This window comes from Molothrus ater, chromosome Z (assembly GCF_012460135.2).
Source record: "Molothrus ater isolate BHLD 08-10-18 breed brown headed cowbird chromosome Z, BPBGC_Mater_1.1, whole genome shotgun sequence".
In the NCBI taxonomy this organism is placed as follows: Eukaryota; Metazoa; Chordata; class Aves; order Passeriformes; family Icteridae; genus Molothrus; species Molothrus ater.
In genome coordinates this window covers 37,510,299-37,527,278 of record NC_050511.2, presented here as the reverse complement: position 1 = coordinate 37,527,278, position 16,980 = coordinate 37,510,299, and the positions used below count along the sequence as shown (strand labels likewise).

The 16,980-nt window shown below is 37.9% G+C and overlaps 1 protein-coding gene across 1 annotated transcript in view; it reads left to right on the top strand.

Annotated features, from left to right (window-relative positions):
* Window positions 1-16,268, top strand: part of GOLM1 (golgi membrane protein 1) — a 34,507-nt gene extending 18,239 nt beyond the window's left edge. Inside the window, exons 4-10 of the mRNA XM_036403403.1 lie at window positions 355-409; window positions 1,379-1,481; window positions 6,497-6,623; window positions 11,662-11,791; window positions 13,006-13,293; window positions 15,304-15,417; window positions 15,753-16,268. Of these exons, the coding sequence (XP_036259296.1) occupies window positions 355-409; window positions 1,379-1,481; window positions 6,497-6,623; window positions 11,662-11,791; window positions 13,006-13,293; window positions 15,304-15,417; window positions 15,753-15,817 (882 nt within the window). The 3' untranslated portion in view covers window positions 15,818-16,268. The remainder of the gene's footprint in view (window positions 1-354; window positions 410-1,378; window positions 1,482-6,496; window positions 6,624-11,661; window positions 11,792-13,005; window positions 13,294-15,303; window positions 15,418-15,752) is intronic.
* The last annotated feature ends 712 nt before the right edge of the window (window positions 16,269-16,980 follow it).

Sequence of the window (16,980 nt, the reverse complement as noted above, 5' to 3'; positions counted from 1 at the left end):
TTGTATTCTTCCTTCAAGAGATAAAGTCTGACTGTGACTCCAGTCATGAGATGAAATTAGAATAAAGTGACAAGCAATTTTAGTATCTATAAATTCCTTTAAATTCTTCCTCTTTTCATTTCTGTGGTGATATCTTCCCTCACTCCCTTATACTGGAAAATCTGGGTTAAAGTGAATGTTGTTTGCAGTAGGAGATCTCTAAAGCAGCTAAAAGGTTTTGTTCAACTGTGACACTGTCAGAACTGTGGCACATGAAAAGTAGATCTTGTTACAAGTGCTTTGATAGCTGTTGTTTATAATGGTAATACAGGTCCTTTGCAATTAAAGCACTGGGGCTTTTTCTGCTTCTTTCAGGCAGTGCTGATGAGTAACATCACAGTAAATGATCGACTGATTCAGAGTCTACGAGGTATGTTGTGGTACCACTGTGACTCTCATACTGATTTTTAGGCTCCCTGTTTTTAAGACTTGCATTTTTCTGTGGTCTTTTGAGAATGCTGCCTTTGTTCAAGTCATGGAGGTGGCACAAGAGCTGCCATGACTTAGATATTTCATCTACATAGTTGCAGTTAAGTGTCAGTCTAATCTGCCACAATAGTAGGAGGATTTGTCCATGTAGTGCTTGATGTAGTACTCCTGACTCCTATGATAGAATATCAATAGAACTAAGTTACTTCATTTTTTTCATCATTTTACCTGGCAACATATTCTTGCATTCTTCCCTGAGGTGTGACGTCATGCATTTTAGCACCAGAGGAATTCACAAATCCTATATTAAATTAAAAAAGTCAGTCTAATTAATTTCTAATCATGGTAGTGCTTCAAAATTGTTGTTAGCAATGTATTCTGGAGGTACTTGGGAATAAATCCTATGAAGAAGTACGTATGTCATGGTATTGTCTTCTGATGTCGTCTCACAGAGGTTTCTATCAGGAAGAAAGCACTAAATCATAGATGCCTTTGTTGCTAAGGAACATGGGTATACATTACATAGTATTCAGGGAAGCATTGCAAGCTTGATAAATGTGAATGCTGCTTTATATTGTGCTGAGATTATGATTTCACAAATGTAAAGGTTTTCCAGACTGCAACTTAGCAGGGTTTGCAAACCAGTTCTGTGTATTCCTTAAGAGGAAAAGTAGGTAAAAATATGTATTATACTGTTTTGGCAATATTTTATGCTGAAAAGTTATTCTTACCAGATCCCATGCACCCTCATTGAATAAATTCAACAATTATCTATGCATTTGTGTATGAAAAGCAGTTTGCATGACAGATGAATAAAATTAGCATTGTTATTACCAATTTGTTTCTTGATGTTTCTGGTTTAGAATCTATATGTGTATTTTAATGTGTATTTTAATCCTGCTTTGACCAGAACACTTGAAAGAGTTACAGACGGAATATGGAAAGCTACAGCTGGATGTTTACTGGTTTCAGAAGAACCAGACTAACCTTCAGAGGAAGTTCTCATATGACCTGTAAGTATGTTCTTTAGGAAAGATGACTTCCCAAATTGCAGGTGACTTGATTATAACCCAGAGTACTCTTGTGTTAGCTATAGCTCTCTTAGTAAATACATGTTTTTAAAGAGACCAGTAACATCTGACTCATCTAAAATTGTTCACAGTTGATCTTGGAGAATAGCATTAACTTTCCACAGTTTTTCATCTCTGTGCCCAGAAACTTCTTTATATTCCTTCTATTGCATGAGGATAAAGGTACCAATATTATCACTTAAGAATTGTGTAGGAAAATTGAAACAGGAAGAAGTTAAACTGTGAAGAAGTTTGAATTAAGATAGGGGAATACCTGATGAGAAGCTGTACCTTATTGAGCTGACAGAGGTCTTGGGAATTTCTGGTACCATCAAACTCATGTGTTCTGCTTTACATGACATACCTAGTCATGGCTTTTTCTTAATATTTCCCACTGAATTTTAAAGCAAGGATAACTGAAAGTTACTTATCAGTATTCTTACACTAAGCACACATTTCTGATATTTCTAGGAATTTCTCCTCAGTTCTTTCTGCTCAGTAATATTCTTGTTTCTTCTACCTGCCTTCACAATCTGTAGTATTCCCTTGTTCATAGATATAAAAAAGCAATAGAGTTTACTGTTCTCATAATGATGTTCCACCAAGAATGTAATTGTTGTGATAGGTATTTTTTCAGCAGCCATTGTTTAGCCAGGTTTGTAGAAATTACAACTGAAAGTGGAACATGACACTCAAATAACTTGAATTCTGCAGGCTACACTTGAAGTAAGTATTCTTATTTTTATTTTTCCCTTGACCTTAGAATTGAAGATTAATGTTAGTGCTTCTCTGTTACTTACTGATTACCAGTTGGTTGTCACCTTTTTTTGGATTATTACTCATGCAATAAAGATTACCTAGATGGATTACATTAGTGGAGAATTTAAGACTTCTAACAGAAAAGTAGAAGGAAGTCGGAAACTTTAGTTTGTGCCTGCCTTTCAATAAGCTGTGTGTTAAGGGGCCTCTCCCCCCTGTGTTTGTTGTGTACCCTGGTTGTTAAGCACTGTCTGTTGGCTGTTTAGCTAAATGACAGACCTGAGACCCATGGACCTCTGTTAATCGTTCTGTGCTAGTCACTGAAGATCAGCAGGAACTGATTCTGAGATCAGCAGGAACTAATAGATCTGTATATAGCACAAATATCTCTATCTGCTGGACAGTCATGCTCCACATGAGAGGTACACCTGTTAAGCACCGGATTGATAAACATGTACAGGGAAGTGATGCACGGCAAATGTAGTTAGTCTGGCTTAGGAAAACTTGGAGGTTTATTACCCGTATCTGGTGAAGCGTTTACAAGCATGGCTGTGTTGAGGAAATCACTGACAGAGCACCCCTTGCTTGTGGTAGTGTACCATAAAGAATCCCTCTTTGTTTAACAGAGGAAGTTTGTATTCAGACAGCATAGCTCCAAGGTGTGGTCTGGCTCAAGGTGAAGAGCTAAGCATGATACAGTGGTGAAGATGGGTTTGCTTTTATGAGGGTAAGTATAGAGACAAGTGTGCTAAATCAGCCCTGTGGTAGTTGAACAGAGACTCAGCTAGCTGGTCTGCTTCTGGTTGGTCTTGAGGCAGGTGCACCATTCCCTGCAGAGTCTCCATGGGAGTCTGTAAAGGCATTTATCTCAGCCAAGGAGCAATGCTGTCTTCACTAGCTTTGCTGCAAAATACTTGTATGTTCATTTTCTGTTTCTAGACTTTTTTCCTAAGAGTACAAGTGAGAAAAACAAACTTTGGACTCAAATTTTCATAAAATAATTTATAGCTTCAGTACTGTGCAGTATTCACACTGTTCTAGGAGGAGCATGTATTTTTAAAACATTGCTTGTTGTGTACCTTTGGGGAGGAAGTTGGAATGTTAATATTTCTCTGCTAAACTAATTTACATAACTAACTTTATATTGTGTTTAGGTAATTGCAGAAATGGATATGTGGTGGTGCTTGGCTACATATGTTCCTCTTTGCTACATGCTCACTTAATACTGTCACTTTAAATGCTTACAAACAGCCTTTTCCCAATGTGATTGTGGGCTTAGAAAAATAAGAATTATTGGAAAGACTCCAAATGTTATTTTTAATCTGTCTTTCTTCCTCCCCTCCCAATTAGGAATAAACTGCTGTGTTGCCTCTCTGTTCATCTGCCTTGCCAGGGAGGGGCATTAGACCTGATTATGTGCTTCTGTGTTTTACCTGGATTTGCATGGATGAAGGTTTTGCACCTTAGGTAGCAAGTACACTGTGCCCAGTGCAAAAATAGAAAGACCATATTATTTGTATAAAAATAATGAAAATGTTATAAAAAAATGACAGAAGTCAAATGTCTTTTTCAAATGGCACATTGTAGATCACTCTTCTTAAACATTCAGTTACTATTCTGTAGAAGACAGTAGTAAAAGCAGTTTTGCTTTTATGGAATATGGAATGCATAAGAACAAAAATCTGTGAACTTGGAAAAAATTCATTGTTTCTTTTTGTACTGGAGTCTTGAAGTTCCATCTTAGCATTTTTTGAAACAAGCTTAGTGTTTTCCATGAAAAGTCAGCAGGAGCTATCTTGCCTTACTGGTGTTGTGTGCGAAAGGAGCACGCATTCCTCAGCAGTCAGCTTCACAATGTACCCTTGGTGTGCACTGTGCCCAGTGCTGTCTGGTCACGGTTAGAGCTTCTACAGCAAAGGCTCACTGGCACACTGACCCTTCTCTCCTGCAGCAGCCAGAGTGAAACAGAAGCCTCTGGACTCATCTTTTGAAATTGTTATTGAATACATTCCAATATTCAAATGCATTTTTGTTCCTAAAGAGCTTTATTTGTTACATAACTGCGTGGATAAACTAAGGCTATCCCTGTACTCTAGAAGCTGTTGTAAGCATGAGTAGAGTATTCAAGTCTCATTTAAAAGAAGGGAATTCTGTTAGAGATAATAAGCTTAAAATGGTGAGGGTTTGTCACAGATGTTAACTGAGCTTTATTTTCATGTGCATTGTGGGATCAAAGTGCAAGCTTTCTCAAATACTCTGTCTCTGACATCAGGTTGTCTGTGTATTGCATCTTTTTCAAACCTGCAAATTGTTACACAATTAATGTGTGCTTTTATTTCTTAGAAAATAGTGAATGTGAGTATAACTCAAGCCTACTCTGTTTTACTGTCTTTGATGTTCACCAGTTTAAAGCATGGCTTATTTGGTGACTCTTCCATGTATTAGCACTGTCAAATCAGACTTTAGAATAATGTCTGGTCTACAAGAAATCATAATAAAGGTAGTAAGTCAGTTAGCATATCTGTCTGCTACTGTTCTTCCTTTCTAGGTGTGAACTACCGAAGGGATTTTTTGCCTTTGAAAGGCAGGGCTGGAGAAAGGTGAAAGTGCAATAAAAATTAGTCACTTGCTGTGGTAAAGTGCACATAGCCTGGAAACTCCTTTGGATTACATAGTTGTTTATTTTCAGCTTGAGAAACTGCAGCACACCTGTCTGAAACAGCTGCTGTTGTGCAGAGGGTATTGAAACTTAGACTAACACTGGTCAGAGCCAGAATACGGAGAAATTCACCCTCCTTTTTAGTCTTAGTGATGGGAATGAGAAACTTGCAGTATGTTGACCATGCTGTTGTATAAAGGTTGCTGGAAAAGATTTTGAATGCAGAAAGATGTGTTTGCAAGGTCTGTAGCTGATTGTGTATATAAAAACTGGAAGTTACATTTGAGTGGAAAAACAGAGGAGAGAGAGAGAAAGGAGAAAAGGTTTAAAAATCCCATAAAACTTCTTTGTTGCTAGATTAGCATGGAAAAGAAAATGTGGTCTCCAGCCAAGAGCCTGCTCTTCCTTGGGCAGGCTCTCCAGGGCAGCAGATACTGAGGTTGACATATTTTCCCCTAGTGTGACGCATTCGCTGTTGGGATCCACTCAAACTGCTGTTCCTGTTCACAGTGGGGAGAGAGCATACTTGGGGTCATATGATGACTAGTTTCTAAGGCTTCTGTGTGTGTATTATGGGATAATGCTTGTCTTGGTTTGTTATTCACTAGGTCTTGTTCTTCCTTTGATATAAACTGAAACTATAAAATGGCTAATGAAAAGAGTGGGAGAGAAAGGATGATCTTGCCCTGACTGCAGCCTCTTGCCCTGACTGCAGCCACTTGCCTTGAGAAGCAGATTGACAAAACTCCTGGGCTTTGCACAGAATCCCCAGCACATCCACAGAAGGGGAGAACACTGCCCTGGCAGCTTTAGGAAAAACACTGCTGCAAACAGCAGACCTTAGCTAGGAGTTAGGGAGCTGTGAGGGAAAGGCAGGCTGCATGGATGCTGATAGAAGACTGCTGTCACAAAGGTTGAGATCCCGATGGTGCTTTGTAAGTATTAAAAGTTTGTAAAAGATACGCAGTGCTTGCATCTTTAGAATATATTCCTTCTGGAACTTACAGTAGCTACTAGTGAACTCCACGTCTGTAACATATGTTTTGTTACAACTTGCAGCACTGCACTTTGCTGAAATAATGAGGAGGTGTGTTCAGTTTGCTAACACTAGATTACATCTGTTTTCTATTTCAGCTGCTACTTTTCTGCTTTGTCTTTCTGGCTAAAATCAAAATATGAATTTCTGTAATCATAGTAGAAATGCTTCAAGGATCAAAATTGATTTTAACTTACTTGGACTTGACCGGTTAGCAAACACGTAATGGAAAAATCATGTAGCTTGTTGAGCTGGTCAGACAAAATAGTTTACATTAATTTCTTCCAATAGAACTTGCCTGCACTATGAATTTGTCCTTAGGACTTAGGTCAGTGCTTCATTTTTTCCTAGTGACTTCTCAAATGTAAAACCAGGTAGTAGAATTAAGGCAATAAAACATAAAGAAAAGCATAAATATATGAAGGAAAAAAAATTAGATATTTACAAAATTACCCCATAGAAGAGTCTAGATGAAACTTAATTGTGTTGTTTGTGTTTTTTCAGCTCACAGTGCATCAACCAGATGAAAGAATTAAAAGAACAATGTGAAGAAAGGATAGATGAGCTTAGAAAAAAGAGTAGTGATGTACCACAAATCAAAGAAAACAAAGATGTCGCAGAAGATAGCCGGGTATGGTTTGGATAATTTCTTGAAAATACTTTTTTTAAAATTCTTAACTGTTTCTTCAGCTTTCTGCTATGTCCTATTAGCATTTCTCCATCTCATTAAATTTTTCACTACTTCAGCCTTTGTTGAATGTTTCTGATCTGTGGGAAATGGGGTGATTTCAAATTCAGAACATGGAGATGTCCTGCAGAAGATTCCAAATCGCTGTGTCTCTGAGATGAGCAGAATTTGAGAGGTGATGCCAGAAATGGTGTGGGTTCCATTAAGGAGTATTTACACAACTGAACTTTAGTTAATAATACCTTTTGACTTTGTTGAAGTACTTAGTTGCTTTGTGTTAAGGATGAGGATAAGCTGTGAATCACTTCAGAGAAGCAGCAAACCCTGAATACTGTAGTCCAAAGATCATCAGCTATGAATTTTCACAGAAGTCCTTTATGTCAGCATTTTACTGTAGGAATAAAGGGATAATCAAATATCGTAGCTGTTTGATGTCAGATATTCTGAGCCAAAGAATCACAAATTCATTGGTGAACGTATTGAAGGCTCACTACAGTAGGGCAGGCTTGGCAAATAGGTTGGCTGTGTGTTAGCTGGCTTTTTCTCCTGAGGTGCAGAGAGTGGCAGAAAATCCTGAGAAAAGGTAATTTCAGTTCATTCTGTTGTCATGGCATGTGATTTATTGATGCTTCTTCATTGATGTGGGATTTGGTCAGGGATAGGGTTGATTAAGCTATCAACCCATAATGGATGGCCCTGGAAAGAGGCAGTCAAGCTCTTGTGTGGGAAAGCACCCAGTTTATTTCTGTACCAAAATAGCCCTTTCTTCAGGATTACTGAAGAAACAGAGGTTTTAGAAGTTAGACTTTTGACACGTGACTGCCGTGGGGCCTTTCCCTCTACCTGAGTGGCCTACTCTCATTACAAAGGCAGTGGAGGTTTAGTGGAATATACCCTTTTTTCTTTGGCTAGGAAAAGGCTAAATTTGATGGCTTCAGAAGTGAAAAGGTAAGGCAGTGAGGAATGAATCTTGGTTTTACAAAGAGGTGAAAAAGCATGTGAGAAAACAGCTAAAACATCTGCCCAGAGATTCCTGTAGGTAATGGTTTCAGTCTGTGTCCAGTCCTTTATGTAAAATGGGGGAGACTGAACTACTAAAGCGTTGTACTGAAGTGACCTTTTATTCTGGGAACCTGTACTATGTGAAAGCTGCAACATGAAAGAAGCATTAGAAACTGGAAGTGCTGTCCAGTTATGCCTTAAAATAAAAGTTACAACTCTTGTCAATAGTTTTTATAAACAGTATCAACTAAGTAGATAAAAAGTAAATAATAAATACATCATTGTAAGTAAATAGAACTTGCATCATTTGGAGATGATATGTTAGTTTGTCAAATATATCTTGTTTAAGAAATTTGACGTAGGGAAGACCCTTATAGAGGTGGTCAACTTAATTTTTAGTGTGGCTTTGCAATAGGTTTTAATTACAATAACTTGCACTAGATTCCTTTGCTTTGTTTGTTTCTGTATATGTGTTTGTTTGTTGCATTTTTGGGGTTTTTTTACCATTTCCAGTTTGGAGGATAAATTATCTGAGAAGGAACTTGAGGAATTTTACTGAAGCCCCTCTGCAGGACAATTTCAGTCTCCTGCACAAAAGTGAATAGTTGGAGGCAATTTTTACTCAAAGCAGATATCTGTGAGGCAGGGCAGGTTATCCCTTATCCTTTTTATATATAAAATGGAGTGGTCTCAAATGAGCTAATGGATAATACAGCTAGTGCCTAAATAATTTCTGTCTTGTTTGTGTTCCCTAGTATCTGTGGCAGTGTTTCTTTGGCCAAGCTGTAACTTTATCAGTTTTTTGCTTGCCCAAGAATTTCAACCTTTTTCTTTTATAAAAGCATACTTATAGTTTGTGCAAGATGACCCTGACAAATCTATGTATGTTTTTTTCCAGTGTTTTAAGCTGGAGTAATTCCTATTTTTAAGATGTATGTGCTTATAATAGAAAGTCAGTCTTAAAACAGAAAAAAATGGAGTGTTGGTTAATAACTAAACAGCTTTACTTAGAGCTCTGTAATTTGAAGAATGATGTATACTTATTGGCTGAAGAAAATACAACACGTTCAATTACTATCTTTTTATCCAACTACTTAAAAAATCAGCATATACCCTTTGAATCTATTTGACATTAAGAATTACTTAGCTAGAAATATAAGGTAAGTAAAGGGATTTTGCATGTGTAATTAAGAGGTAACTTCTTGCTATTAAGTCCAGGCTCAGTATTTTTGCAGAATAATTCATGCCCAACAAAAAGTGAAAAATGGTCTTTTGCTCATTTTCTGATGACTTCCACTACAGAGAGTGATCTTAAGGAGATGAATTATTTATAGAACAGAACCATGTTTAAATACAGCATTTTTGTTTTACTGATTCAAGGAAGATGGAGTTCTTCTGAATATCTTTATTGCAAAAACCAAATATTCTGCAGTACCATTTGCTTATCAAGCATCAGTAAGAGTTAATGCTAGATTAGTTGCTGATACTGGGCTTCATGGTCTTGACACAAAAAGATCTTGTTCTGCCTGGCTTTGATTCAAATCAAATGCTTTTCAAAACAGCCAAGTCGTCATGCTGCAACTCTGGCTTCTTGGTGACTTAGCTACTTCTTTCTGTGGTCATTTTTCCAAGTGACTGAATGAACATTTGACAACATAGTGTTTTATTGCCCTTGTTTTACTGCCCTCCTTAGATAAATGGGAAGCTACACTCTTGACAGTACCAATGACAATTGGTAACAGAAAACAATTCTGTCAACTGTGAGACTTCCTATACCATAAGACTGCCCATTCATTTGTATGGTACCTGACACAAAGGTTTGTATCTCTGAATGTGCATATGCTTGTTCTTTCTCTGCATATTTGGCTTTTTTAAAATGAAACAAAACCAAAAGTGCAACAAAAAAAACCCCACAGAACAAATGGATTTGTAACACTCTGGGTTTTTTTTCACCAAACTGGTATAAGGTATAGAGCAAAATGGGCTCCATGTATATTTCATGTTCAATGTTCAATGTTTGTGTGAATTGAATTGACATAGTCCTCTGCCAGTTATAGAATCATAACATGATTAAGGTCAGAACAGACCTCTAAGATACTCTTCTAAGTCCTACCATTAACCAAGCAATGCTGTGTTCACCACTCAGCTATGTCTCCAAGTGCCAAATTTTTGTGGCACTTTGGAAAACTTTGGAAAACTTCCAGGAATGGCAATTCCTCTGCTTTGACAAACTATTCCAAAGCCTGACCACACTTTTAGTGAAGAAAATTTTCCTAATATCCAATCTAAACCTCTTCTGGTGCAACCTGGGGCCATTTCCTATTGTCCCGTCTCTTGTTACCTGGAAGAAGCTGATCCCCACCTTGATATATCTACCTCCTTTGGGGTGGTTCTGGAGAGCAGTGATGGTAATGCAGTGAGTTGATGATGACTAGGAGAGCATTCTGGTTTCCAATGACCATGGAAGCAGACATTTATTTGGAGTTAAGAAGTGTAGCTTCTTTGTCCCATTGAAGTCCCTGATGCAGGGCTGCCAGGCAGGTAACCCCATATCTGAGCTTATATTTTTGTTTTCTTTTTCTGTCTTTTTCCTCTCAAGTCTTTCTCTTTGCTTGTTCTCATAAAGTCATCCACAAACAGCTCAGCTCTGCTCCTTCCCCACTGGCCCTGGCCTTACACCCTCATTTAGTGTTTCTGAGATGACAGTGGGGAAAGAATAACACCATATATCAGGGCAAGCAGGGTCTTGACTGCTTTAGCAAAGACCATGAAGAGAAGAGCCTGAGTGCTACAAGGGGTACCGTATGAACCGTAGGGCTACGTTAGGGGAAGTGTGGCCACCCCATCTTTTCAAACGTCTTCTACCTGCATTCAACTCCAGAAACATGCTGTAGCTGCTGTAGCTGGAGAATCACCATTCTCTACAGGCAGCTTCAGATTCCTGTCCTAGAGTATGGGTGTTCTTAATTTCACCTGTGTGAAAGCCCCTGGGTACATCCCTCAGTTCACTGACCATCTTTCATTTTCACCTGGAATTAATGGTGAATCATAAGTTAAGTCCTGTGTCTCTCAAGAGGTATAGTACAAACCTACACCCCTAAATGCTTAATTAATGTAGTCTAGGAGTAATTTATGAGGAGGTGGTGACATGGCATTCCTGAGCTCCCTGTTCCCCATATGCTATAGATGAGGGACAGGGACAGCACCAAATGCAGGACTGCCAGCCACTAGATCCAGAGATGGGGAGGAGATGGAAGGGGGCCTCAGGTAGGCAAACATGCCAACTCTGTCATACAGGGCCATTTGAGGGAGCCAGTGCCAGTGTAAGTAAAAATCATACATAAAATTTTAATTTCCCAGTGGGAAGATCTTCAAGATGGTGTACATCTTAGGCTTGGTATCTAAGTGGGTCAGATGTTTACAGCAGTCTAGGACCACAATTTAGTACATTCTTAGGCAAGCTCCATCATGTTAAACAGGTATTATTTTCTAGTTGGTTAATTTACACTTTTCTTAATCCTGCATTTAATATAGTTACAGACCAGTTCTATGCAAGCCTTACTCAGCTGAAGTCTAATGATGACCAAATTCAGTTTTCTTGCCCTGTAGACTATTAATAGTAAATGGCATCTGTTTATTTGCTCTGCTGACCCTGACACAGTAGCAGAACAGTGGATAAACGTGTGGTGTTACTGTTCTGTAACACTCTGAGAATAATCAAGGGCAGTAATCTCATCATTAGCTGCAGTTAAATTAGATATGTTAAAATTCTCCTGATGTGCTATGCTGTTACATAGAAACAGTACTGCATATTCAGAGTTGTACAGTACATCTATTACCAATAAAAATTTCAGTCCAAATATTTCCAAGTGTGTTGGGATTTTTTTCCCATGCAAAATTCTTACCTAAATTCTACTTCCCTTTAAAATCCAGGTGCAGTTATATAGACCAGTGCTTATCTGCTGCATTCACTTTACAGGTTGGTACTCAACTGCCAGCCTTGAAGCAAGCAGGGTTCAAGCAGGCTGACTTGGAACAGCAGAAAACCGGTGAAGATATTCCTAAAGCAGTACCTACAGTAAGAAAAACAGACCTGATGCAGGTTAAAGGTGAGATGGAAATCCTTGTCTCACTAAGAACTGTTATTGAGAACAGTTCTTTTTCAGCTGAACATTTAGGAATGTTTTTGTACACCAGATAAGAGTGAAAAAAGTGACACCAACAATCTGAACATCAATCAGGTTTACAGCTAAAGGAAAACTTGCTGGATTTGTTGGTTTGGTTTTGTTGTAGTATGGCATGTTGCACATAACAGAAAATAGAAATATTTACAATTCTGGAGTCATCTTCCTCATTTAATATGGAGAAAATACCCAAGTTTTGGAAGGAAAAATTTTAAAACATACTTAAAATTTGCTTTCTTAATAAGTTTGACATATTCAACCTGGTACCCCTCCTCCCTGTGGAATAGTTGAAAGGCTTACAACAAACACACATCCCATGTGTTGGTTGTCATTGAGCAAAATGCAAGTGAGAGAAATGATACACATGGGTTTAGGTTAGTTAGTCTAATGGTTCCTTTTGGCACTAAACTTCAGAAACTATTAATTTGAATGGATGTATCCCTGTGTGTCTGTTTTGCATTGTAGTGTGTGTGATTAGAAATTAAATTCTTAAATTTAATTACTTTTACATGCTATCTTAAATTACAATCTTGTGAGCATGCAACTCTCATTTTAGAGAGCTAGCAGCTGAAGACAGTGTCTACATATAGCTTAGTTGAGAAATCTATTGGTTTTTTAAATTAAAAATGCAGATACGTGAGAAAATATATATGTTAATGTCAACTAAATATTATAGCACTCCTGCACTTAAACAAGAACAGGCTTGGATACTTGCAAATCTGCCTGTGATGCATTGTCCTGAGCTACTTTTGAACACCAAATCAATTTTATTGTTGGTAATAATAACAACAGAAATAATAATAACAGAAACCTAATGCTTATATACCACAATTTCTGTTTAAACCGCTGTTTCACTTGCCCAATTTATTAACCACACATACCAAAATTTTAAGGCTATAGAAGCATGAATCTGTTGAAAGTAAATAAAATTCCCTTATTTAGCTGTTCCCAGTTAGGAACTAGGAACAATAAGTTGTCTTTGTCTTATCCCTGGTACTGGTGTGATTAGAAGATACTCTTTCAGAGGAAAACCAATAATTTAGTGCAAAATACAAAGCATTCTTTATTAAAGGTTTTTAACGTGTGCCACTCTGGAAGGCATTATTTTTTAAACTCAGAATCATTTTTGTTGTTTTCAGAAAGAACAGACAGCCTAACTGACATGGGAAAACAGGAGCCTAAGGCAGAAGAGGAGCAGCTTTCTAGTCAGTTGGAAAAACCTCAAGAGTCGCTCAAGGCTGCTGCTGGTCACAAGGAGATGCTGCCTGTGTCAGAGAAGGAGCCAAATCCACCTGAGGATGAGAAACATGTAGCTGGGCAAGATATGTCAGAGCCAGCAGGAGAGCAGGCTGCCAGTGAGGAATTTGAGAGGGAACAGTTCCTAAGTTACGATGATAAGCAGGATGACTTGCTCCCTGGAAAGGCTGGTTTGTAGCATATCATGTATTGTTAAAAACAGTAGCAAAATGAAAAATAAATTAAAAGTGTGGAGTAGGATGTAGTTTCTACAACAGTGGTGGAAGCTGGCCAGACTTAGTACAAGTTTTCATAAAGCTCAGTGTGGTGTGAAAGGTGTCAGTCCCAAGCAGTCACCTACAATCCATGAGTTAAAGATGGAGGCTTCTGATTGTGCAAAACGAAGGTGCCAGGCTGAGTTCCTCTGCATCACCATAACAGCCCTACTGTCTTTCCAGTGGCTCTACAAAGTGTTTAGGGAAATTCACTCCAAAACTTTTTGGTATTGGGGCTTTAAAAGAATATGATGCATCTGAAAAGAATAAGATATTAATCATCCAAAGCACTGATGAGTAGAGCACTTACACACGGATGTTTTGCAGTTAGTCAATTTACAATGTCATTGTGTGAATACTAGCTATTCCTATTTCAAAATAAGCTACCATGAGTAAAACTGGTAACTCAGACTTCAGGTATCTGACGTTGACTGTTGTGAGTCTTCAAAAACATGGATTGTAAAGGTGCCAGTTTCTGGCATCTGTCAAGTGACCCTGAGCTACACATCTCAACAGCACCAAGCAGCAGAGTATTGATGCTGTGGCTAAACCTGACCAATGTCTAGACATTCCTCTTTCTTGAGGGATTTGGTCTCAGTAGCCCAGCGTAATCAAAAGGCAGCCTTATGGCAGTCAGAGCAGTAATTGATGCCCACAAAAAATGCTGTTTATGCTTTTCTAGTAAACACATCCTTAGAATTTTAAGTTTCAGTGTTAATATTATTGCTAACTAACTTGGCAGAGATAAATAATCTCATCTGCATTGCTAAAGCAGTATTTTTCCAACTGATCCATAAAGATGCTGGCCAGAGCAGGCTATGCACCCCAAAGAGATGTAATGATAAGTAACCTAAACTATTTTCATGGAAGTAAATAGCAGAAAGATTAGATTTTTATAAAATCATCCAACAATTAGTGCAAGGAAAAATCTCTGCCATGCAGCCCATGAGAACTCAGTTTCAAGGGTCTGCATTTCTGTGAGCTAAAAAAAGGCTAGGAGGATGTTCTTCAGGCTTTATTGCTCAACCTTACTGCACAGGTTCCTTGTAGCCAAAGGAGCTTAAGGTACAAAGACTTCTTCAGTAGTCTATGGGCATCCTCTTTCAAGAAGAGCTGCTTCTGAAATTTTTAGACCTTTAGGTCCATAACTATAAAAATCTAATGGATGTGGTGGTCTGAACATGAATTACATAAAGCTTAAAATTTTCAGGCCTCTTTCTTAGCCACTTACTAACTCAAAAGTTTGTCTTAAGAATGGATAGAAGAGAGGCTGTGATCTAGCTTAAGTGAGGTTTGCTTATACCTCTCTGCTGTTACCTTTTTTCTGGTTGATTATTTGAAAAAGAAGGATAGTAGTTTGGCAATCAGAAATGTTTCCATTTATATCTGAGTTTTCTATCTAAAGAAATCTGATAGTCAGTAAATGTTGCTTGAGAGGAGTTAATGACTGGGTGAAGAAAATCTTCTGGGAGAAAAAAGTACTTTTGTGACAATTTGCCACATCATATAACACTTTACGCTCTAGTTACAGCATTCCACTTGCTGGACAAGCTAAAACAAGAAGGGGCTTTCAGCAATTGCTTCAGGTTTTGCCCTTCCTTAGGCTGTCATTTAATACACTCTGAAATTGTGTAATTTTTCTTTATATAAAACTATATAAAATATTCTTTCTTTATGTTCATCAGAGGGCTAGCTGATTTTGCTATGCTTTGCAAATCCCAAAAGATTGTCTTTTATCTACTTATTTTGACAGGATTTACAGCCAAAGTTGCTCTGAAAATTAACAGTTCAAAGAAAAAATAATATAAAAACCTACTCAGAACAGCAATTCATTCAGCAGCAATGTAATTCTGTGGAAGATGTTTACAGTCACTCTTCTTGTGTGCAGATGGTATAGCATAAAATGCCTTAATTTTAATCTTCCAGACAAACAGGAACGTGAAGAAGTGAACCAGGACAAGGATGTTGATTACAATTTAGATGTGAATGAAGCTGAATCAGAAACTGACAAGCAAGCAGCACTTGCTGGGATTGAAAATGGTAAAAAAGAAAAAAACCCAGTTTTAACATAAGTATCACATGCTTAAAATGTTAAGATCATATTTTGCATGGTATTCTGTAGCAAGCTATACCTAGCTAACTTCTGTTTGTTTCTTGAACTTTCCCTCATGTTTATAGTGTCACCTATTTTCTGTTTAGCACCACTAAATCTACTCGTTAATGGGGGGTGAGGTATCCGTAACTTTACCATACTACATAGTATTTAACAGTCCTTACAAAATTTCTTGTTTTCTAGATAGAACTTTCTACATGAAGAACTTCTGCCTCCTAAAAGAGATTTCTGTTCCTTTTCTTTCTTTTTCTTTCCCCATTAGTTCAAAACCATGAAGATATGAAGAACCACTTAACTGACAATGGTGAAGGACTACAGAAGTTGTAAACAGAGGAAGTTCATGATACAACTGAGTCACCTCTTCACCCAAATGCAGCCATGATCCAAGCAAAGTGATTTTAGAAGGTTTTGATTATCTTCTAAAGGCTTGACTAAGGGCCCAAATGAAGTAGTATTTTCTTGTGAAGTTTTAGTACTGTTGCAGTGAGGAAAAGAGGTGTATCTCTGGAGGCTTGTTTCAAAGCAGTTTGGCCTCTGCAATGACTTTCTCCTTCCTGTCAATTATAAAATTGCAATCAGGTAGCAATAAAGTTAGTAACTTTGAAATTGGCTACCTTGTATGGTCACACTGCAGTAAGTGTATGTGTGGATTGGTGGTAGATGATGAGCAGTCCTCTGCCAAGGATGGATCTCTGCTGAGAAAGCACAAATGTAGTCCTCAGATACTGTGCGGAGTGATATATGTACCTGGGCCTCTAAATAAAATTCCTAGAGTACACTGTTGAGATGTGTTCTTAGCTTCAAAGTTAAAAAAAAAAAACCTGAAAAGGATTCTGACAATAGAAGCTTCTTGCTAAGAGATTAGCCAGAAGATTTTTCTGAAAGCTTTGTTTGATTCCACAAGGTCAGTACTACAATTTGGTTTGGTTACCACTACTGGGCACAAGTTTAGTGTAGAAATTCAAACTCACAAACTTTTCATGACAGAAGCCCTCTGAAATGTGTACTACAACTGCCCTTTATTCCACCCAGCCACTTTCTTTTGTGAAAACAGAGGAATGCAAATGCTTGCCTTGTACAACAGCAATCTCAGCTGTTCAACATGACTAATCTTCTCTGCTGGACTTCTGACAGAGGTAACCAGACTATGCCTTTAGAAGACAAGGCAGTCTTCCAGAGGTGAGGCTTTAGTTGTTGTGAAGTTGTATGTTAATTTCAATGTATCATCTTGTTAATGTTCTGCAGTCTTTTCTGTTAAATGTAAACTAAAATGTAAACTAAAAACTATTTTACTATTTTACACCCTTAACTGCAGTCCAACCACCATGTATAGGCAGCTGGTTTGAAGAAATTTTTATATTTGTGTCTGCTCCCACGACCGACACCTGTATTTGGAGCATTGTTTGTGAGTATGAACCAACCTCTATCAAGACAGCACAGCTGCCAGACAGCTGTGACTAACTTGCCAACCAGCATTCCATTTAGGAAAA